The sequence below is a fragment of the Coenobita brevimanus genome, chromosome 110 (assembly GCF_032717465.1).
Source record: "Coenobita brevimanus isolate Jiangsu-jjx chromosome 110, ASM3271746v2, whole genome shotgun sequence".
Classification (NCBI taxonomy): Eukaryota; Metazoa; Arthropoda; class Malacostraca; order Decapoda; family Coenobitidae; genus Coenobita; species Coenobita brevimanus.
This window is the reverse complement of record NC_137063.1, coordinates 4,445,064-4,468,312: the sequence shown is the minus strand read 5'-3', so window position 1 is coordinate 4,468,312 and position 23,249 is coordinate 4,445,064. Positions and strand designations below refer to the sequence as shown.

The window sequence follows — 23,249 nt, the reverse complement described above, 5'->3', positions numbered from 1 at the left end:
TCTGCATAAATAACGTACAAAAGGAAAGTAACAAGTCATAGCCAAGAATAAGTCGCTAAGGAAGGGGTGTTAGGGAGCTTCCTTAACCGACGACAGTACGAACCCAGGACATGTTATCCACCCCATGCTTCCCTGGTATCCTCGCGGTTCGTAGCATCTCTTCCAGTGCGATTTAGTCCCCAAATTACACCTCAATATCTTTTCTTTAATTCACCCTTCCGATCGTCCTCCTTACTACCATGGCCATTCTCAGCACTGACAAACTACTCTGTCATCATCTCTATCCCCATACCATTGAGAGATTTCGTAACAGCTCTTCCTATGCTATTTATTCACCAAAGTACACCTAAACATCCTCTTGTATGCTACTGATGCAAAGTATATGTCGAGATTATAACGACATCAGGGCAATACAATTCAATGTGTAATATGCAAAATAAAACGCCAAGGAAGAGGCGCTACGAAGTCTCCTATGCCAGCCGGAACACGGGCCTTACTGCAGTGCCACCAGGGCCCGTATTCTCCTCATAGGGTAAGGCAGCTCCCTAACACCTCTTCCTTAGCGATTTACTTTTGGATACGGCTAGCCAATATCCTTTTGCACACTATCTGTTCAGAGTATGGTGATATTAGAATGATTTATGTAACACGGAATAGGACAGTAAGGTGTAATAAACAAAATAAGTCACTTAGGTAAAGATGTTAGGAAGCTTCTTAACCGACGAGAATACGAACCCAGATCTCCCCCTACAGGGCCATCAGTAGCCCTTCATCCATACATTACGTTTTTTTTTTTTTTTTTAACTTGGCCGTGATTTTCGTCCTTTTGCTGCTTATTTCACGTAGCTCAGTGGCGGGAAAACAGATATTGTTACGGCTCTCCACCCTTACCGTAGCACTTCTTCGTGACTTGCATCATGTTCCAATGTTCATCAATTGTTACACCTTCACCATAACACATCTTTGTGGCTTGTATCATGTTCCAGTGTTAATCTATTGCTACACCCTCACCATAGCACTTCTTTGTGACTTGCATCATATTCTAGTGTTAAATGTTGCAACTAAGCATTCACGATGGAAAGATGGCAAATTTTAGGCCCAGCTAGTGTATAAAGTGTATTGAATCGTTTTAAAATCGAGGACACAGCATAATTTAGCAGCTCAAAGTTAGTGTAAAAACCGTACATTTTTTTCTACCCCGAAGGCACAGCAAAATTTAGCAGCTTAAAGTGAAAATAAACTAAAACTGACTAATTCCTCGTTACTGAAGCTTAGATGAAATGTACTTACCATGTAGTCAATGGCCAGACCTAGAGGGAGAGAACGCACATTAGCAGGTAAAAGTTAGAACCATACCCATATGTATTATTTAGAAGCCTACACAGGAGTTAGCACAGAATACAAGCCAAAGTGATAAAGGAAAAATCAGATGTTATGTCAGAGATATTATTATTATTATTATTATTGGAAGTGGTTTGTCCCGTTGAGGCAATGAAGGTTGTAGTGGTCTTTTTTAACGCACTAATTAAAGTTTTAATAGTGATAATGATAATGACAACTCGGTTTGATATATAATTATGTAGTTTGGCTGTTTCGTGTGGGGTCACCAAGTAGTTATGTGTCCATAAATGAGAAAAGAGGTCTGGATGATGATGACGAAGTAAAGAAGGAAAAAGTATCGAGATCCCATGTTTAATGCAACTAGACCAGACCAATTTTATGGCACACGATGAAGACGTTGTTTGCAGCGAAGTTGGAAAACAGGAAAATACTAAGCCAAGCAGGACTGAGGAATACAAGGTGGTTTAATTTATAAACAGCTCTGTACTTCCATTCCCCTGGGCGATTTTCGTGTGTTGCAGGGACCGCTCAGTTAATATCTACGCTGCATCCTTAATTCATTTCGACTGGGCCGTTCCCGCAACACACAAGATACTGCTACATGAGTTTCTGTATCATAAAGCAAGATGAAAAATATACTGAAACGTAAATTATTGATATATTGTGGGCCGTAGCATCTTTTCCTTCGTGATTTATTTTGCGTATCGTAAACATTCACTTATGTTTTTATCATTTTAACGTCAACAGTTGCATCAGAAACATTCAGGAGGATAGTGATGTGATACTGAGTGGAATAAATCGCTTAGGACAAGGCGTTACGGCATCCACAAAGCCACTTCAGGTACGATCCTAATGCAGATGATTTTGAATAATTAGGGATGAGAGGTAACAGAAATTGAGAGAGAGAGAGAGAGAGAGAGAGAGAGAGAGAGAGAGAGAGAGAGAGAGAGAGAGAGAGAGAGAGAGAGAGAGAGAGAGAGAGAATGAATGAAAATGAAGATGATAATGAATGTCAAAGTTGAGTGTAATATTAGAGTGACAGATGATGAGAAGCGTGATGTAAGAGTGAATGAGGTGGAATAAGTGGGGTGAGTAAGAGAGTGAGTGAGTGAGTGAGGCAGAATGAATGTGAGTTAGTGTGGCAGAGGAAGTGAGTGAGTGAGTGAGTGTGTGAGGCACAGTGAGTGAGCGAGTGAGTCAGAATGAGTGTGAGTGAGTGAGTTAGGGTGGCAGAGTGTGTGAATGAGTGAGGTAGTCTGGCAGAGATAAAGTAAATCAGAGTGAGAGTGAGAGACTAAGTGAAGTAGAGTGAATGAGTAAGTGACTGAGTGAGGTAGAGTGAATCAGAGTGAGTGAGTGAGAGAGGTAGAGTTACAGAGTGAGGTACAGTGTGTTACCTGAATTTTCGTGCTGCAGGTAAATGGGCTCCACGTTAAAGGTGCGATGGAGGGACCTGCTGTTCTTCACCCTAGAGGGGGATTGGGGGAGTCAGGGGGAGAGAGAGGACAGGGGGAGGGGAGGAGAAGGGGAAAGCGGAAAGGATAGGAGAGGCGAGGACGAGGAAAGGGGAGAGGGGAAGAAGAAGGGGGGGAAAGAAGAGGTGAAGGAAAAGAATAGGGAAGAAGGAAGAGGGGGAAGGGTAGAAAAGGAAGGGGAGAAGAGGAGGTGATGGGACAGGAGAGGGGGGAGGAGAAGAGGAAGGGGGAGGGGTAGTGAGGCGTTGAGAAGGATGGAATGGTGGAGAGGAGAGGGAAATGGGAGGGTGGGAGGAAGGAGGGGCGAGAAAAATGGAGGATGGGAAGAAAAGGAAAGGGAGAGGGGGGGAGATGAGAGGGGAGAAGCAGAGGAGGAGGGGAAGAGGGAGAAGAGGGGATAGGAGAGAGGAGGAATAAAGAGGGAGGAGGAAGATGGAGGGGGCGAGAAGATAAAGAATAGGAGGAGGAGGAGGAAGAGGGGTGGGAATGGGTGTGAGGGTGGTAATGAGAGGGTGTAGAGGAAGGGAGATGACACAATGTTAGTAATGTACAGACAACCATTTAGCACCAATACCCACCGCCTGTCACCATCCACCTATCCACTCCAGTCCACCTTAGCTCACACCCACTTGCCACCATCCACCTACCCACATTACCACACATCCTCCACCTTAACTTGACAATTTTCCTTATTTTTCAGCTTATTTCACGCAGTGGTGGAATAACGTAATAAATATGGTTCTACATCCTCTTCTGCAACCTTTCCCCCAGCACTTCTTCGTGACTAGCAACGCATTCTTCCGTAAATCCTCGCAATAGCTCAACGTTCAAGATTGAGAGATGGCAATTTTAGGCCATGGAATGTGGACAGTTTACCAAGTCTGTTTACTTCAGTCGCTTTTGTTTCATTTCATATATATCTTTCTCTTTTTTCTCCTCCTCCTCATCATCATCCCATCTCGTCACTTTGGCCACACACAACAGGGGTGAGGTAGGGTCCAGAAATGAGAGAGAGAGGAAAGGGCAAGTGAGGGTATGATAGAAAAGAGAGGACAATATGATACAGAAAAGGAACGATCGAAAAATGAGAGAGAGAGAGAGAGAGAGAGAGAGAGAGAGAGAGAGAGAGAGAGAGAGAGAGAGAGCATACATACAGTCCACATACATATACAAAGACTAGCCACTTGTCCTTTGCAGTTCATCTCTTTCATTAACCGTTATCTTTAAAATTCAAACAGCGGGAACGAATGCAAATAAATTAACAGCGAGTAAAAGGCAACATCCGATCATTTTAGTCTACCTGGTCATGACGTTCAAAATACTGACGGTCGGAGGCAAAGGGAGAGAGAAACTGCGGACACCTGTGAGAGGGTTAATCAGGTGTACACATTCAGGTATTTTACGGACACACTTTACTTCTTTCGTGTTGTGTGTCTCTTGCCTCCTTTTTCTAGCATCCCATCACTGCCTTCACAGATGTTTGCGTGGTGATGGGTCTGTGTCTTTACTTCAGTTGTCTCACTTTAACTTGGTCCAGATTTTTGTCTTTCTGCAGCTTACTTGAAGCGGCTCAGTGGCAGAAAAAGACAATACTACCGTTCTGCATCATTCACACAGCAATTCTTTGTGACTTACCGCTTATTCTAGTGTTAATCTATTGTTACAACTCAGCAATGAAGACGGAGAGCTGTGAATTTTAGGCCAAGTTAGAGAAACGGGTATAATAGGGTAGACGAACTTGCATATGTGCTATAGTCTGTTTCTGGTTCATGCCTAGTTACTCGTCCTCATCGGTTCTTCTTCAGCATTTCTGACCATGATAAGGTCGGCCTCATATACTGTCTGTTTAGTGTGTGTTATTATTCCTATTTTTGCCTTGTAGTGCAGACATTCCTTGTGTCTACGTGGCAATAGGGATGACCTGAGAGATTCCCTCTGCCGACTGAGCCAGTCGTTTGCCTTTGCATCTGTGAAACATGTGTACAGGTTGGAGGCCTTATGTTTTCTCCGTATACAGGGCGCAAGGCAGGCATGTTATGCTGCTTATGGACCTGAAGGTGTCTGAAATATCAAACATATATACCTTCACTGATTTCTAACTAGACAAAAGAAACCTTTAACAGCCGCACCCACAGCCACAACACTGTAAGGGAAAAGAAATAATAATTTACGGGGGAAGCGGCTATGTGAACTCCAACGGTCCTACCCTCTATTAACTCTGGTCCGGGTGAAAGTCTATTACTGTACAAAATTTCGTCTCAGATGTAAGAGCAATGGCGTTGTCTCCATTAGGGGCAGTCTCCCTCCGTGGGGGCTGGCCATCAAGGGTCCCACTTTGTCTTAAACATGGGAGGGGGGAACGTCTACCAGCGTGTAAAATTCTTTGTTCCTAAGTTTAAAACCAATATCGTGCATAAAAGCTTTTACTAGGACCCCAGGGGCCTTTAAACATTCTTTTTTTAACATAATCTTTCATAATTTCCATGACGCATTCCGTACGCATCTACCAAATCCCACTTGTTCTACAGTGCAGGAGTTTTGCTGAAATGAATTATTCTACAAACTATTACTGCATCAATATTGTCGCACACTAATGTCAGCTTCATCGCCAATTTAGCTAAGGGGTTGCACAGACTCTTGGCAGCGTCCGCAGATCAGTTGTTTCTTAATAACTCTCAACCGCTTCTCCTTGTTTGTATATTTATATTTCCTACACCATCTCTCCATCATTTTATGCTGTCATGCATGAGTAGGTCTGGTGGTGTATATCCCTTGTTTAATGCTGCATCTCTACATGCAGGTTGCGCTACTGGCAGCTTCTCCATCAGTTTCTGCAATATTCCATATACTATTTGATATTACGACGGACAGTGATCTCACTGACAACCTCTCCTGTATCATATTATTCGTAAAACGCCATGCTTTGTCATCTAAATGCATTTTCAGCCTAAGATCCTCAGCTCCAATCCCCTCACTTCCTCCAAAAAGTGGACAGGTTTCTTGTTTCCATTTTATGTTTTCTTGCAATTGCCTTAGTGTTCTCTTTAAGTTTAGATCTCGCCTGATTTTTTCTTGTTTTTCTTTTCTTTTTACCCTCCACCTGACAAAGTCTGAGAAGGGTGTTGTTATCACTGGCATCAATAGGTCTCCGTCCATAGTGCTGGGCGGCAGGGCGGCTGGCTGGGCGTAGAGATTATATTTCCGGGCCAGAACTCAGAAAGTATTCGCTATAGTCATGAAATTTCATAGTTAATTGTCTTACAGTGAACTGGTGCCTTTTGATAGGAACAATGCTGTCTTTAGATTTTTTTTTTTTTTTTTTTTTTAAATAATGGAAAATAAAAAAAATCGAGATTTTAATGCGACCCATACAAGGAATCTGAAGGGCCCAGGTTATGTGTTCGTCAATGCGTTCTTCTTACGCCCACCTTTAAGAGAAAAGATTAGGGAGGGGGGATGAGCGCCATTAAGCACTTGGTTAGGTGTACAGTGAAGTGGGGGGTATGTGCTTGCTCGGATGGAGAGTTGCAACAGTGTAACGTTGCTTTTTTTTATTTTTTATTTTTTCAAAAGATTAAGTGTGGTATGTTATCCTGCACTACGATAAGAGTAGGGGGTTAATATGATTTTAGTTATTAAAAATTCGAGTTTTTTTCATCACACAGATCATGCACATGATTTTTTAAAGAGACTTTGGGGTAATGGAGTAAGTACATCGTAGCAGACACATTCAACCCATTGCTTTGTCAGCACACCTTGGCATTCACGTCCATACAAGGTCCTGCCTCGCTTCGTTGTAGTACTGGCGAACTTTATCATTCATCCTGATCTATAAGCAGTCGTCGGCCTAGCCTGATCTTCTTCCTCACTGACCTATATTTCCTTCATATTGTTAGCTGCTGCGGTGTTAAGGAAGTTTGCATAGTTACTCAATGGATTCTGGCTGTTGTTTCCCTTGCTGCGGCTACTAATAATGTTCCCTACTATTTTTGTTACTATTAACAGTGGCGGATCCAGAATTTTGTGAAGGTGGGGGGGGGGGGGTTTGAATGAAATGGTGCAACCGAGACGGGTAGGGTTCGGATGAGGTCCCATCTCGAGTTACAATTTTTTTAAAATTTAAATACAGAAGTCAGATATGTATTCTGGAAGTATTCGTTAAATAAATCTAATATTAACTGTTTAATTATATACTTCTTTTTCCTTTTTTGTTTGCTTACATTTCATCGACCTGGATTAATGGGGAAGTTAGCACAAACTCGTCAGCCTCTAGCTCCGTCACTGATTATTATGTTATTGCACCACCAACATCCCTCTGCCATCCACTTACCACATGGCAGTACAGTCAAAGTGTACCATCATCCACTTAGAGGGGTTGAAGGCGAGGGAGTGTGCGTACTCTATTCCAGCCATGAAGTGTCGGAACTCAGGACAGATGAACGCCGTGCCTGCATACGCCGCGTCTACGTGCATCCACAGGTTCTCACGCTCACCTGGGGGAAGAGGAGGGGGGGTGTCAGGTGGGAGTACAGGTGTCTGGATAGGTGGTGGACTGATATGTGAATGGGTGGGTGGGTGATAATGTGGTAAGTGGGTGGGTGGGTAGGTGGTGGTGTGGGTAGGTGGCGGTGTGGTGAGTGGGTAAGTGGAGAGGTGGGGATGTATCAGATATTGTGTAGGTGTATGGCTGAACAGAAACACAGAGGAGTGGATAGTGGGTGAATAGGTGGTGGATTGGTGAATGCAAGTTTATATGGGAGGGTAGGTGGGTGGGGTTAATGATGGATGGATGGACAGAAGCATATAATATCGAGTCGGCAGGTGGAATAGGTGGATGGGTGACGAACGGACGAACGAAAGGGGAGGGTAGGACAGATGGATAGGTGGTGGAGAGGCAATTGAGGATGACAAGTAGGTGAAGTGTCAAGATTCAGGCAAGGTTATAAAGGTAATCTGAAATTAATCTGGACAAAGCAACTCAGACTGAAGTGTTTATGTAAAGGAACAGGTACTGGCCACACGGAACACAAGCAGGTTAGTGGATAAACAAGGATAGATTCGGGAGAAAGACGGAAACAAGATACTCAAATGAATACTAAACGATGTATATGCCAGACTAATGACGTGGCATTTGTATAACATTCGTGAATACAGTACACCCTCAGTACAAGTTACGTTTTTATGCAATGCCTCTCTGCCATAAAATCCACAGTAAATTGCACTAAACTGATGATTAAAGTTCCATTGCTACTTACACAGCTAATTTATCCGTCTACCCCAATTTACAAGACCAGTGGTATGAAAAAAGTTGAGATATTTGGAAACATATCCCTGTCCTTACAATATCAAGCAATAATATCGTTCAACATGTTACTCGAAGTATTATGAATCTCGCACATAATATTCTGAAAAGTGTGTAGGGTTCCAAAGATCACATCAGTGGGTTTAGAAAGCAAATATTTATAGTTTTTTATTCATGGAAGGGAAATAAAACGATATCTATGTCTGGAACTGTTACAAAAAAAACTATCTTCCCTGTTCCGCCTGAAGAAAATATACAACTGGCAAAATACATCCCCCCCCCCAAAAAAAAAAAAAAAAAAAAAGTCTTCTAGTGAGTGTTTCAGATGGCTCGAATTGTCCACTTTGGGACGGTCCTTGTGTGTCTGTACATAAAAGACAAACAACGTCGGCCAATCTTACATATGGGGCCGAGTTCCTGAAGGTTGTCGAAGGCGCATGATCCGGTGGTCCCCAGGGTGGCACAAAGCTGTAGGGGAACAAGGGAAAGGACTTACACATGTACACTCTACTACATTACACAATTTATTTCACTATCACGTAAAATATTAGGCCTGGGGGAAGCTTCATAAAGAGTGCCAATGTTATGATGGAAAGAGGATCGTTAAACCTGTACCTAAGAGCTGCATGAACCGTACTGGTGTTCAAAAGAATCAAATTAACAAATGTTTATGTATTACTATGCTTTATAAATATGAATGAATACAGAATGGCATGGATACAAAATGACAGTAAAACACACCAAGGGATGAAATTTGTTACCTTAAATACAATATACATGAGTCACTATATCTCTGTATTAGATCAAATTTCATCACACACAACCGCAGTATTATTAAATGATGTTTGAAAATATGTACTAAATGGGTAAGCTGGATGAATACGGTAAGAGCACAATTATTGGTTGACGAAGCTTTGTCGATGATAAGGGGTGTGTGATGGGGACGCACTGAAAAATTTATGTGAGGTCTTCCCGTGTGTGTGTGTGTGTGTGTGTGTGTGTGTGTGTGTGTGTGTAGAAGGGGATACTCACGAAAAATGGTATCAGTCCCTTCTCTCTATCCGTATGTATGGCCTCCACCACCTTGTCCCCGCGCATGCTCAGATTCTCGTCACTCTCTATGTAGCGCATCTTCACCAGGCCGATCAGTCCAGCCTTCTCCACGGACGAGTGAGCCTGGAAGAACGTACAGAAAAGAAATTAACACGTCCCGATAAACGAATCTTATTGGGGACATTTTTATCACGAGTTCAAACTTTCCCGCCTCCATCCTTCCCCCTACTCTCTCCCTCCGTCTATTTACCTCTCTCTTTCTCCCGTCTATCTATCTGTCTCGTACCTGATCAGAGCAGTATGCCACTAGTCTGGAATTAACCTCAGCGTCCTCCAGTTCCGGGTCCTCCTCTTGGTATCTTTGAATTGCCTCCGTCCGCGCCGCCAGCAGACACACAAACGTTGCTTCGGAGGCCGTGGTCTGGGAAGGAGGAGGGGAGTCAGAAGTTTATTTACACTGAGAGAGAGAGAGAGAGAGAGAGAGAGAGAGAGAGAGAGAGAGAGAGAGAGAGAGAGGATGAGGTATGAAGAGGAACAAATTGGGGACAAGGGTGAGAGGAAAGGAGGGAGGGAAGGAGGCAGAGGAAGGCAGGGAGTGAGGCAGAGGGAGCAAAGAGAGGCAGGGAGAGAGGGAGAGAAGCTGAGGGAGGCAGAGAGATAGGCAGAGAGAGGCAGGGAGGTAGTGAGGCAGGCAGAGAGGCAGAGGAAGGGAGGGAAAGAGGCAGAGGGAGGTAGGGAGAGAGGCTGAGGGAGGTAGGGAGAAAGACAAAGGGAGGTGGGGAGAGGTAGAGAGAGAGCCATGGAGTGAGAAGGAGGGGAAAGGGAGACAGAAGGAGAAGGAAGCAGGGAGGAGGGAGGAAGGCAACAAGGGACAGGGAGAGAGGTAGGGGAAGGCAGGGAGGAAGACAGAGGTAGCCAGGGAGGGGAAGGGAGCGGGAAATACGGCAGGGAAAAAGGCAAGTGAGAGGGGAAAAGATGGGAGGGAGGGACAGGAGGCGAGAAAAGCAAAGGAAAATGGAGAAATGTGGCCGAGCGAGAAAGGGAGAGAGGCAAGGAGAGACGAATGGAGGTATGGAGAGGCAGGGGAGGGAGGGGAGGGAGAGGAGGGAGTGACTGCAACACCAATGAGATGAATCTGCCATATTACTGAACTGTCCACAACATTAACTGGATCGAAATGAAGCAAGCTATACCTCTACCATTTCATCAGCCTTCCTTCTTACCCTCTTCCCTTCGTCCCTCTCTGCTTCTCTCCTTCCCTCATCCTTCCTTTCCTTTCATTCTTTACCTCCTTCCTTTTTCCCCCTCCTTCCTTCAGTCCCTCGCTTCCTCCATTCTTCCCCTCCCTTTTTTTTCCTTCCTTCCTTCCGTCTCTCCTCATTCATTCTTCCTTCCTCTCAACTTGCCTTTCTTCTTCCTCATTTCTTCTTTCCCGCATTCGTAGCTCTCAATCTGTCTCTATTCTCCCTTGTTTCCTTCCTTCTCTCTCTCTCTCTCCACCACACACCCACTCTCTTCCTCTCCCTCCTTCCCAGATAGTCACTGCCTATCTGACACTTCCTCCTCCATTTCCCTCGCTCCTCCCCCCTACTTCCCCTCTCCTCCAGCCTTATCTCTCCCTCCCACACCTTCCCTCCCTCCCTCGCATACTCTCCCTGCCTTCCATACACTGTCTCCTTCCCTCCCATACTCTCCCTCCCTCCCTCCTACACACTATCTCTTAACTTGTCTATCACCACTTAAGGTCTCTCTCTCTCTCTCTCTCTCTCTCTCGTCTAACTCCTTGCTCCCTTTTTTGTCTCTTCCCCACCCTCTTCTCTCTCTCTCTCCCTTTCCCTTCTTTACCTCTGTCTCTTCTAATCTCTCTATTCACCTCTCTCTCTCTCTCTCTCTCTCTCTCTCTCTCACCACAACACACCTATGGCATTCAAGGTGTTAATATTGGTAAACACAGCACATAGATAAGAAATTTGATAGAGTGGCGCTGTTGGGAGAGCTGTCAAACTGTGCCCATATGCTGACGAGGACACAGAGGATAGGGAAGGAAGGAAGGAAGGAAGGAAGGAAGGAAGGGAGGAAGGAAGGAAGGAAGGAAGGAAGGAAGGAAGGAAGGAAAGAAGGAAGGGAGGAAGGAAGGAAGGCAGAAAGAAAGGATGGAAGGAAGGAAGGGAGGGCAGGAGAAGAAGGAAGGAGGGAGGGAGGAAAGGGAGGCAGGAAAGGAGAGGAAGGAAGAAAGGAAGGAAGATTTAAGACTGAAGTTAAAATAAAGAAAGAAAAATAAGACTAGTGAAGGTAGGACGCAAAAGAATGAGAGATAAAAAGAAGAAGGTAAGAAGGTGAGGGAATGGTGAGTGAATGGGATGGCAGAAGAATAACAATAATAAACTAACAAAAACAGACGATAATATAGCCGGGGAAAAGATAGGAGGGAAAAAGGAAGTGTGAAGGAGAGTAATAAAGGAATGGGCACTGACGGAAGGAAAGAAGAGGACAAAGAAAATGGACGAGGCAAGTTTGAAACGAGAAGAAGAAGGATGACGAAAACGGGAGGAAGAAAATGGGAAACAGAGGTAAGAGGAGGGTAAAAAAAAAGTTAAAAAGTAGACAGCTGTAAAATGGAGAGATGAGAGAGAATGGGAGGAAAGGATAGAGAATAGAGGTTAAGTATAAAAAGTCCCCCCTCCCGGTGCTGCTACATGTCACACACCATCACATACCACCACTCCGGCACCAATACCCACCGTCCCAGGCTGAAGGCGAGCTAGGACTGGTGTAAGCTATTTCGCACCCATGCCTAGGATCGAACCAGCGTCGTTTATATTACACCTCTAACCAACTGGGTAGAAAAGAGGGGGAAAATGAGTGAAATAATAGATGAACGGAGAAAGGTGACAAAAGAGTAATATTAATGAAAAGGCGGGAGCAATGACCAGTCGCTCTTCCTTGGGTGGCATAATGTGATCCGTAAACACCAGTAACCCCCGATTTGAAAGAAAATATAAGCGAGAGAGAAAGAGAGAGAGAGAGAGAGAGAGAGAGAGAGAGAGAGAGAGAGAGAGAGAGAGGATAGTGTTACTGGATGATGGTGTCCCTCTCCAGCGCCTACAAAAAACAAACAAACAAACAAACGAACTAAGAACTGAGAGGAAAATGGGATTACTTGAAGGTCGTGTTACTGGGTGTTACTGGAATTTAGGAAAATGAAAAAAAATGGTTTCCTTACAATCCTTCTTTAAGACTACGGCCATAAATCTGATCTTTCTTCCTCTTCTTCACGTTCCTCTTCATCTTCTTCTTCATCTTCTTTCTTCTTCATTTCTTTTTCTTCTTCATTTCTTTCTTCTTCATTTCTTCTTCTTCACCTTTTTTCTTCTTCTTTCTTTTTTTTCCTTCTAACACAGAAAACGGTGAAAACATAACCCGCTGACACCTTGTGAGAAGAAAGTTCTTTTGAAATGGAGGTAACAAGGTGGAGGTGAAGGGCGGGGGTCAGTGAGGTGGGAGGGAGGGAGGGGAGGAGGGTGTCAGTGGGGTGGGAGAGGGGGGAAGAGGGTGTAAGTGGGGTGGAAGGAGAGGGGAGGGGTATGAGTAAGGTGAGTGCATTGATGGGTGGGTGACATAGACGAGAGTAATAAAATTCAGTACAGTACCACCCAGCAGACAACATTCAAGGTCCTTTTTAATATCAACCACCTCTCATCTCCCCACACCTTCACTACAAACCCTCCCTCACTCCCACCTCACTTTAGAGCCTGTTTCACCTTCACACTGTTCCCTGGTCCACGGCTCAGTCTGCTGGGGTGGGATACTGATTACACAAGGGAGCTCTGACCTGTATCACGCCTCCTCCTGGGCTGTCGTGGCAGGAGTGAAGGAATTGCTCTGGCAGTCCAACCATCTTGCCCAGCCAGTCCATCACCACCGTCTCCAGCTCTGTGCACGCCGGGGAGGACGCCTGCACGTACACACGTACACACACACACACACACACACACACACACACACACACACACACACACACACACACACACACACACACACAGAAACAAGTGTGAGCATATAAGGAAAAGATATGGTTCACTTATTTTCATATTATATCACTTACATACAGTATACCTAATTAAGCTGTGTGAGGTGTTGAAAGCAGGTATGTGGTGTTATGTATGGCAGTGTGGAAAGTATGATTGGCAGTGTGGACAGTATAAGGTATGTCAGTGTGGATAATATGAGGTGTAGCAGTGTGGATAGTATGTGGGCAGTAAAAGTATGAGGCAATGTATATATATGAGAAAGTACAGTAGTGTGTGAATGAGCGTAAGTATAAATCACCATAAAGGAGTATAAAGTCAGTATGAGACGGTATAAGCAAACACAGGTCAGTATAAGTATGAAGTGCTGTAAGTATAAGGTAATATAGATAAGTATGAGGGCGTAACTAACCCAGGTGAAGCCAAGGCAGTTGATAGCGTCTGCCAACATGTCACCCAGTAGCGATGGCCAGGAGTTCAGGGCGGGGAAGTAGGCGTGCATGTAGGGGGACTGCCAGTGTGTTACCTGCGGAGGGAGGAAGGCAAGCTCTCTCACAATCTATCTGTATCTCTATCTACCCATCTATCTATTTATCTACCCATTTATCTGTTAGTATATACCAGGGGTGGCCAATAGATTCGTGAGCGGCATGATCTCTTTGACTCGCAAGACATCATTGGTTTATATCTGTTCTCAAACCAGTCCTTGTTTGTGTTCAATATGGAGTAAGGACAGTAGTTTTTCTTAATATAACACCGTACTTTGTTGCACCCCTATGATTAAGAATGTCATATCATCTAATGAAATAAAGTAAGAGGGTCTGTAATAAAAGCTAGTTAGTCCTGTAAATGGTAATAAAAAAATCTGAAATAAACTGGTTACCTTGCATGGGTTGGAACTTCTGCTGCCCTAGTGTTTCAAGTGCGTCTCAGTGTTTCAGGTGCTGCCCCAGTGTTTCAGGTGCTGCCCCAGTGTTTCAGGTGCTGCCCTAGTGTTTCAGGTGCTGCCCCAGTGTTTCAGGTGCTGCACTAGTGTTTCAGGTGCTGCCCCAGTGTTTCAAGTGCTGCCCTAGTGTTTCAGGTGCTGCCCCAGTGTTTCAAGTGCTGCACTAGTGTTTCAGGTGCTGCCCTAGTGTTTCAAGTGCTGCCCCAGTGTTTCAAGTGCTGCCCTAGTGTTTCAAGTGCTGCCCCAGTGTTTCAAGTGCTGCCCTAGTGTTTCAAGTGCTGCCCTAGTGTTTCAAGTGCTGCCCTAGTGTTTCAAGTGCTGCCCTGGTGTTTCAAGTGCTGCCCTGGTGCTTCAAGTGCTGCCCCAGTGTTTCAAGTGCTGCCCCAGTGTTTCAAGAGCTGCCCCAGTGTTTCAGGTGCTGCCTCAGTGTTTCAGGTGCTGCCTCAGTGTTTCAAGTGCTGCCTCAGTGTTTCAAGTGCTGCCTCAGTGTTTCAAGTGCTGCCTCAGTGTTTCAAGTGCTGCCCTAGTGTTTCAAGTGCTGCCCTAGTGTTTCAAGTGCTGCCCTAGTGTTTCAAGTGCTGCCCTAGTGTTTCAAGTGCTGCCCTAGTGTTTCAAGTGCTGCCCTAGTGTTTCAAGTGCTGCCTCAGTGTTTCAAGTACTGCCTCAGTGTTTCAAGTGCTGCCTCAGTGTTTCAAGTGCTGCCTCAGTGTTTCAAGTGCTGCCTCAGTGTTTCAAGTGCTGCCTCAGTGTTTCAAGTGCTGCCTCAGTGTTTCAAGTGCTGCCTCAGTGTTTCAAGTGCTGCCTCAGTGTTTCAAGTGCTGCCTCAGTGTTTCAAGTGCTGCCTCAGTGTTTCAAGTGCTGCCTCAGTGTTTCAAGTGCTGCCCCAGTGTTTCAAGAGCTGCCCTAGTGTTTGAAGTGCTGCCCAGCGTTTCAAGTGCTGCTAAAGTGTTTCAAGTGCTGCTTCAAGTGCTGCCCCAGTGTTTTAACGAAGATGACTACCCTCTCAAGACACTGACACCTGTTCACTAAAAATTATTCACCTGTAATTAGCCGAGGATCGAACTCAGGACAACCTGATAGCGGCCAGGCAGCTGTCCACTGTCTCAGCCCCATCGCACAGAATGAATGAATGCAGGAAGAGAGGAAGGAAGGAAGGAAGGTAGGTAGGTAGGTAGGTAGGTAGGTAGGTAGGTAGGTAGGTGGGTAGGTAGGTAGGTAGGTGGGTAGGTAGCTAGGTGGGTAGGTAGGTAGGTAGGTGAGTAGGTAGGTGGGTGGGTGGGTAGGTAGGTGGGTAGGTGGGTAGGTGGGTGGGTGGGTGGGTAGGTAGGTAGGTAGGTGGGTGGGTAGGTGGGTGGGTGGGTGGGTAGGTAGGTACGTAGGTAGGCAGGTAGGTAGATAGGAAGGAAGGAAGGAAGGATGGATGGATGGATGGAATGAAATAATGAAAGATGGAGGAATGGATGGATGGGTGGGTGGGTGGGTGGGTGTGTGGATGGAAGGAAGGAAGGAAGGACAAAGCAAAGGAAGAAGGCGATGAAAGATGAAGGAATTTTGGCTGCATGTTAGTGGCACATAGAGGCACTTTTTCCTGATGGTCTGGGGTTCGATTCCCGGCAAAGTAAAGGCAAATAAAATAAATGTTACCTGATTTTTCCTTACCTGTAACTATGGCCTTTACGTATACCAAGACATTGTTAGTTTCATCTTAGTGTTACATCGCCAGCTGCCATGTTGGATCTCGTCTGTCTTTTCTAAATTGTTCCCTTTTCCAAGCAACTGGACGAACATGTATAGTCAGTTCAAAAAACATCGCGTCTCTGAGGTTCGACGGATGTGAAAATAAGCGAGTGCTGCAGAGACACGTCAGTCAATTAACCAAATACCTAAAAAAAAAAATACCACCTCTAATTTTGTGAAGTATGAGGTTTACAGTCCTACTAATCATGTAAAGGCGTTCACGGGGTGGATCGCTGAATAGCTGCCGAATGCCACAGGGAAAACTGCAGATCTATAATCATAACATAGTGTTTTCTCTTTGGCCTTCAGGAAGATTCAACGTTCCACCCCGTGGACGCCTTCACTTGGTATACAATCGTAGTTGCGTGTGGGAGTATTAAGTCTTGTGTACAACACTTACATAGCTTGAAATTCGTGATTTTCCTTAATACTGACCTACATCTGAAATATGGCGTGACAGTACCGTAGTATTTTACTACCTTGTTCATGAATTTCAGAAAAACGATGTATATATATGGTAACATGTGAAATATGGCGTAACAGTGCCGTAGAATTTAACTTCCTTGCTCATGAATTTCGACAAAAAATGATAGCAACATGTAGCATCCACATCATTTTAAGTAATTACCACAACAAATGATGCTACTATGACAGAATTTCTTTTCAAGATTCTTCAAGTGAATCTTCTGATTGTTGTAAATGAACTGCAACCTTCGGCCGCAATTCACTTACCAAGGCTAATAGTCACAAGGTGCCCCATATACCACAATGCTTCGTTCATGTTTAAGAGTGATGTGAGCGATAAGGGGGACGATACTTTATGACTGACTGCAGTACCCCGCTAACCTCATGAGGGGGTGAAGGTGCCACGCTGATCTCACACACTGGCTAGGAACATTCACAACTCACCCTCTCTGACCCACATGGACCTCAGACACTTCGTAACCAATAAAATATCAGCATGACAAACACCTTCAGTCATGGTATACGAACATAACAACATAAGAAGAGAGGATAACTGTGAAAGGCCAGTTGTCCCATGCTAGGCAGCCCCGACAAGAGTGTGACTATCAGAATAAGACAAGGATAGCAAAAAAGGCTCTATATGCTGTATTAATTCCACACTAAATCCCTGTGAAAAAGGTCAGTCAAGGATAAGATTTCTACTTCTCTCCTCTCTCTGCTGGCAAATATTCCTAAACTGAGACTGTCTTTGCATGTTTGTCTGGCCATAGATGACTCTCGTAGATAAAATATGTTAGGGAGGAAGGTTATCATTATACCCTAACTATGTATTAAATGTAGTGGTATCTATCAATCTGTCTATCTACAGCTATCTGTCTATTTATGGACAATCAATCAATCAATATATCTACCTAAGTATCTAAATAATATATGACATAATACAGTATATCTATCTATCTATACAGAGAGAGAGAGAGAGAGAGAGAGAGAGAGAGAGAGAGAGAGAGAGAGCAAGAGAACGAGAGAGGAGGTGAAAAAAGACAAAAAACAGAGACAGCGCAACCACAAAGAAAACGGGAAGACCAAACCACAACAGCCACACTTACCCCCGGCATCACCACCTTCTCTATGTCGTTGAAAATATTGTCCCACGGCTCCGGGTAGAAGGGGGCAGAGTCGGGCACCAGGTCTCTCATGTAGCCGGGTTTTACGTCGGGAAAGACACGACGTTCGCGTATCGTCTCCAGGTATTCTGCGATGTACTCCACCATCTCCTTACCTGCACACACAGACACAGGGGTATAGGTGTTAGTGTTCGTTACCTGTACGCGCACACACACACACACACACACACACACACACACACACACACACACACACACACACACACACACACACACACACACACACCAGACAAAATATGGTGACCTTTTCTCCCAGGCCCATTTCTTGGTGGTTACGGAAGCTCCCTAACACCTCTTCCTGAGCGATTTATTTTTGGATGTGGGTGGTTAATATCCTCTTATATGTTATTTATGTAGAGGATGGCGATATTAGTAGGATTTAAGCAACACAGAAGAGGACAGTAAGGTGTAATACGCAAAATAAATCCCTCAAGAAAAGGTGTTAGGGAGCTTTCTTAACCGACGAGAATACGGACATACTGGAAGGATTTACATAACACAGAACAGGATAATACGGTTTAATAAGCAAAATAAACCGCTAAGGAACAGGTGCTAGGGAGATGGGCCTTAGATCGGTCCAGCTGCCATGAAAGGAAGGATGTGAAGTCTTTAACGTATATTTTCAAATTTAAATCCCTTCAGTAGGTTGGCGCCATCTTGATTTCATTCTTGCTAACTCCAAACGACTTTATTGAACTAGAAGGCAATTATTTATTTTATTACTGGATGATCTGGTGGTATTTTAAGAACACGTCATTGCGCTGAAGTGGTCAAGTGTGAGAGTAAGTGGCCTGACACTTTTAGCGAGGCCATATGACAGACAAACAGGGAGGGAAGAATATGGGGACTTTAAATATATACACACCAGCATCTAAACCACAGAGTTATACATATAGAGCGCGCGTCCCTGTGTTGTGGTATGGGCGATAAGTGAAGCCAGCGGGCCCGGCGCGGCGGCCATCTTAGGATGCCCACTCTACCGAGTCCCGACCTTCCCGTACAGCTCATCATAATTCACAAATACTAACCTTTCCCGAGTGTTTTTTGCATTATATCCTGATGTAAATAGATAGAGCAGTTATCAATATAATTACTTTAGCTATTTTAAGCCTTTTCTCCATTACTCTTGCGCTCTGAATGAAGTGAGAAGAAAAGTTATTCCCGGTCCCCTTACCTTGTCTCTACGCACCATTTTACTTTGGATACACAAAAATCAACGATTAGAAGCGAACATATACCAATTTATTCATAGCATTACATTAATTGAGTGGATGGTGAGTGTCCTCACTTACTGGTTCTTAAATAATACTAACTTAGTTAGTGTTTTCCTAACATAACAGCCTCTTACTTTAGCAGTGGTTGCTTTTGCAAGATGATGCAAACGTATCTTGCAATATGCAAGCACCACTGCTTTAATAAGAGAAAAAATGTGATTATTATCAAGTGAACATTCAAACATATGGGAATCATGTGTTTTAAATGCAGTGCTACCAGTCTCTTTCAATACAGAATATGCAACTAGAGAGGAAATTCTGGGAATGTTACGTAGCTCTTTGTCATGACTTTTCAACATTTTCTGAAATATTTTCTCTGTTGATCTGCAGACAGACACAGCACTCATAGAGGGCTTTATCAAGCCGCCTTTGTCCTTAACCAGTATCAATGCACAACTTTTATCATTGTTCTTAATTTCTGTTGCTGTAAGTGCAGAGAAGCAGTCTGGACATGAAATATTTCTCTTTACCATTTTAACTGCATATCCGGCAATGTAACCTACTGCAGCTTCCTTATAATCTGACACATCTGTAAAGTTTGGACAGTCTACATAATTATGATCTTCTTGGGCAGGACTGCGAGGAATGATATCATATCTTCTTGCCATCATAATATCTTCAGTTTTATCCTCTAAAGTTTTCTTCATGACACTGCTAGATGTTGCAGATGTGAGCACTTCAGTGGGGTCTTGTGCAGAGACATTCCCGTTTGACGTTTTTATTTCATGCCTCAGAAGGAGTCTCTTGTATGCTGCCATGAGGTTTAACGCAGAAGGGTTATTTCGAAAGCCACCAGATGCTCGAATTGCACAGAAAAAGAGTTCTAAGTGATCCTGTGACAGCTTATAAGTTAGAAAGTACTGGAGTGGCTTATTTACACCTACAAACTGTTTATAAAGTGCCTGAGCACTCTTAATGGCAGCCAAAAAACCAATGAAAGGTGTCTTTCTAGAAGTTTTGTACATGAGGATGTCATCAGAATTAGTGATAGTCATTAGATAAGCAAATGCTTGATCTATGAATGACATTGAAACTACTTCTGTCTCAGGTTGAAGTGCTACTTTCATTCCTCTAGCAAATTTGTTTCTCGAGTTCAGTACATCAAAAAGTTTATCAGCCATTTGCAGAAATTTAACTGTACCCTGACAATCCTTAAACTGTGGGAGATGTAATGAATCCCGACAGAAGATTAATGCATCTGCTACACTAGAACTCAGTGTTTGCGCAGCAAGTTTTACTTTCATTTTTTGAGTGTGCCATGAAAGATGGATATCCCTGAGTTTATTTCCTAAATGAAGGCCCTCCTCTTCTTGAAGTTGATGCAGTGCTTGAATATATTTCCATTCTATTTTATTTCCTGATCACAGAGAAGCGAGAACATCTTACCTGTTTTGAATTGAGCGTGAGACTGGGCATCCCAATATGGCCGCTAAGCCACTTCCGGTTGCGTCACTTTCAAACCAGGGTGGCGCACTCTATATGTATAACTCTGTGATCTAAACCAGCGTTTCTCGATCGGGGTCCCCCCGAACTCTAAGGTTCCGCGAGAGGTCGCTAGGGGTTCCGAGAGAAATAGTAATAAATTGGCTAATCATATGTAAATGCATTTTTGAGTCATTCTTGTGTTTAATTTCACATTCGTAATGTTACCATACACGTACGGCATATTCTTGGAAAATTCTTTGGTATTATCTTAAAGTCTTAACCTGTTATATCATTGAAAAGTATAATAAATACAGGGAATATTCTTAGCGACGTCTTGACGGTGCCAGCGTGAACCGCCTTTAGTGGTCAGACAGGAGCTACAGTATACGTGACGGATTCGTGTACCAAGTGACTCACCCAAGTAAAGGCCACATGCACGGTCTCCATCAGTCCCGTATGTAGTGTACTTCCTGGCGTACTGGTTACTTAGTAAATGTTACCCATCATTTAGGGATTTTATATGACTATTAACAGTTCATGTTTATGATTTTTTTGTTAGTTTATGAGAAGTTTGTGTGTGTTCTCTCTCTCTCTCTCTCTCTCTCAAAGTTAGTTCTTTTCTTTGCCTTAATCTGCTTCAGTTTTATTTGTTTAAGTTTTATTTATCAAGTTATTGTAGCAGTACTAGTAGTTATTATCTGTTATCGTTCTGTTTATATGTGTTATACTCGATACTGGTTATTTATGTTTTTGTGTTAATGAAAACCTCCGCATGAGGTCTCTTGAACAGGCAGTTTGATTTCAGTTATTTATTTATTTTTATTTATTTATTAATATTTTTTGCAGTCAATAAACTTGAGATAAACGTAAGTTATTTTTTTCTTAAACCAGCTATCAGAATAAATATGTTCTCCTTATGAACTTTAACTTTATACAGGAGAAAGAAAGATATTAATAATGATATATAATAATTTTTATGTAAGGGTTTCCTGAGACATGAAAATTATTTCAAGGGTTCCATAAGGATAAAAGGGTTGAGAAACGGTGATCTAAACCCTTCAAATGCGCTGACGTTATTTTTTATTTATTTATTTTATTGCCAGGCTGTTTTATGCAACACTTGGTAATAAAGGAGTTGGACATAGCCTTCCTTAACTCCTTTACTGCAGAATCCCCGGGGCACAAGGGGGGTCCCGCGTCCTCTAAAATAGCGTTAAGGAGGAGGAAAAAATAACATAGCTTTGTTCACTCTATAATGACACATCTGCTTTCTAAATAAAATATATAAAGGGAAGCAGACACACAGAAAAGGCTATGTATAATATTTACAGTACAGAGTTTTGTATTGGTGTATCTTAATGTCATACTGAAGGAGCCGAGGCATGTAAAGAATCTCTGCCCCGCCGTCTTTTCTTTTAACCTCTCATCAGTACAGCTGACTGATGTTCTCCGTCTTAAGAAAATCCACGTGGCCAACATCGGAGACATCAAACAGGAGCCGATCAAACTACTGAATAAGACCGTCTAGTACGTGCCCGAATTACTGCAATGTTCGTCGCCTGTTTTGCACTCTGCCAGTAACAGCCGCAGAGGGTGTACGCTCGTTAAGTACGCTGGACAGGGTAAAAGAAAAAGAAAAAAGAAAAGAAAAGAAAAAAGTCTCCGAAGTACAATGTTCAGGGGCGTCTTTCAGCTGTGTCTGCCGTCCATCGAGTGCAGACTGGCCACAAGATTAGGCTATTCGGGTGTTATAGAAAATTTTGCCAACAGAAAAGTAGGAAAAGCAGTGTTAAGGTAGACAGCAGCAAACTGTAAAATGCAGTGACAAAGTTTATTCATAACTTTTTTTTTTTTTTACTCCATGGGACGTCTTATAATTTGTACAACTATTACGACGCATCAGGTTATGTGTTTCTGAACTTGCTACTTTGCTAACAAATGAGAGGAAGAAACAATAATGTTATGTGTACGATCTATTATTGCCGATTTTTTTGTGGGTTCATGGAACTGACATAAATAACCCAGTAATATATATCGTGTATTGACTGAATGGAGTCCAATTTGCATGTATACAGTACTGCATGAACATATAACTAATGGAAGTAAACTGTAATGTATACAATTGTCTCTTTCCAATACTAAATAGTATTTCTCATTTTCTTCAAATAATATTTCATCTCATCAGCCGTTTGAGTGTCAACTGCAGGACCGGCCTATCCCGACCGAAGTGGGGACGATACAGCCAATGTATCTCTACCAAGTGGCTTAAGCTGTCTGGTAGAGATTGTATGTAGGGTAAGAAGTGCTTGTAAATGTAACTTCAATGTTGGAGTGGCTTTGGATGTATGTGTAGTCTGTGAACCAAGTGTAATCGGCCCGCGCAAGCCGACTGGGTGCAAGCATACTTTATAGTATGCGACACTGGTTCAACCACAGCACCCCTTATGTCTGCCAAGCAGTACGTGGCCAGAGGAAAGCTCCCAAAGTTTATTACCCTGGCGGGGGGCGAACCCTCGTTCTTCAGTGTACGAAAACGCACACTTTACCACTGTACCACAGAGGCTCCTCAAATAATATACTCGTACTATAATGTCCTTGTAGTTTTTATCATTGTTTTATAGCGAGGGAGAAGGTGCGATGACGCACCAGCAATCTTTTGGCAGTACATCAATGTGCCGTGACACACACACTGATTAGGGAGCAGTCTAGCCATAAGCTAAACTTAATATATTCAGCATGGTCTTCAGGGAGTGGGGTGCGCTGTCGATAATCTTGCCCCGGACCTGGTGATGGCCGTCAGCGGCCCTCTGAAAAACACGTCGTCTGACTGAAAGAGGGCTGATATACAGTATACACACACACACACACACACACACACACACACACACACATATATATATATATATATATATATATATATATATATATATATATATATATATATATATATATATATATATATATATATATATATATATACGCCAGAAAGTGATGGCCAAGCTAAGTAGTTGAAGTATGA

At 43.4% G+C, this 23,249-nt stretch overlaps 1 protein-coding gene across 1 annotated transcript in view; it reads right to left on the bottom strand.

Moving 5' to 3' along the window:
• Positions 1–23,249, bottom strand: part of Hdc (histidine decarboxylase) — a 92,383-nt gene that overhangs the window by 13,419 nt on the left and 55,715 nt on the right. Inside the window, exons 3-11 of the mRNA XM_080286141.1 lie at positions 17,454–17,626; positions 13,612–13,725; positions 13,004–13,126; positions 9,458–9,592; positions 9,151–9,294; positions 8,520–8,586; positions 7,147–7,309; positions 2,739–2,809; positions 1,291–1,310 (exon numbers count right to left, since the gene is read on the bottom strand). Coding sequence (XP_080142267.1) covers positions 1,291–1,310; positions 2,739–2,809; positions 7,147–7,309; positions 8,520–8,586; positions 9,151–9,294; positions 9,458–9,592; positions 13,004–13,126; positions 13,612–13,725; positions 17,454–17,626 — 1,010 coding nt within the window. The remainder of the gene's footprint in view (positions 1–1,290; positions 1,311–2,738; positions 2,810–7,146; positions 7,310–8,519; positions 8,587–9,150; positions 9,295–9,457; positions 9,593–13,003; positions 13,127–13,611; positions 13,726–17,453; positions 17,627–23,249) is intronic.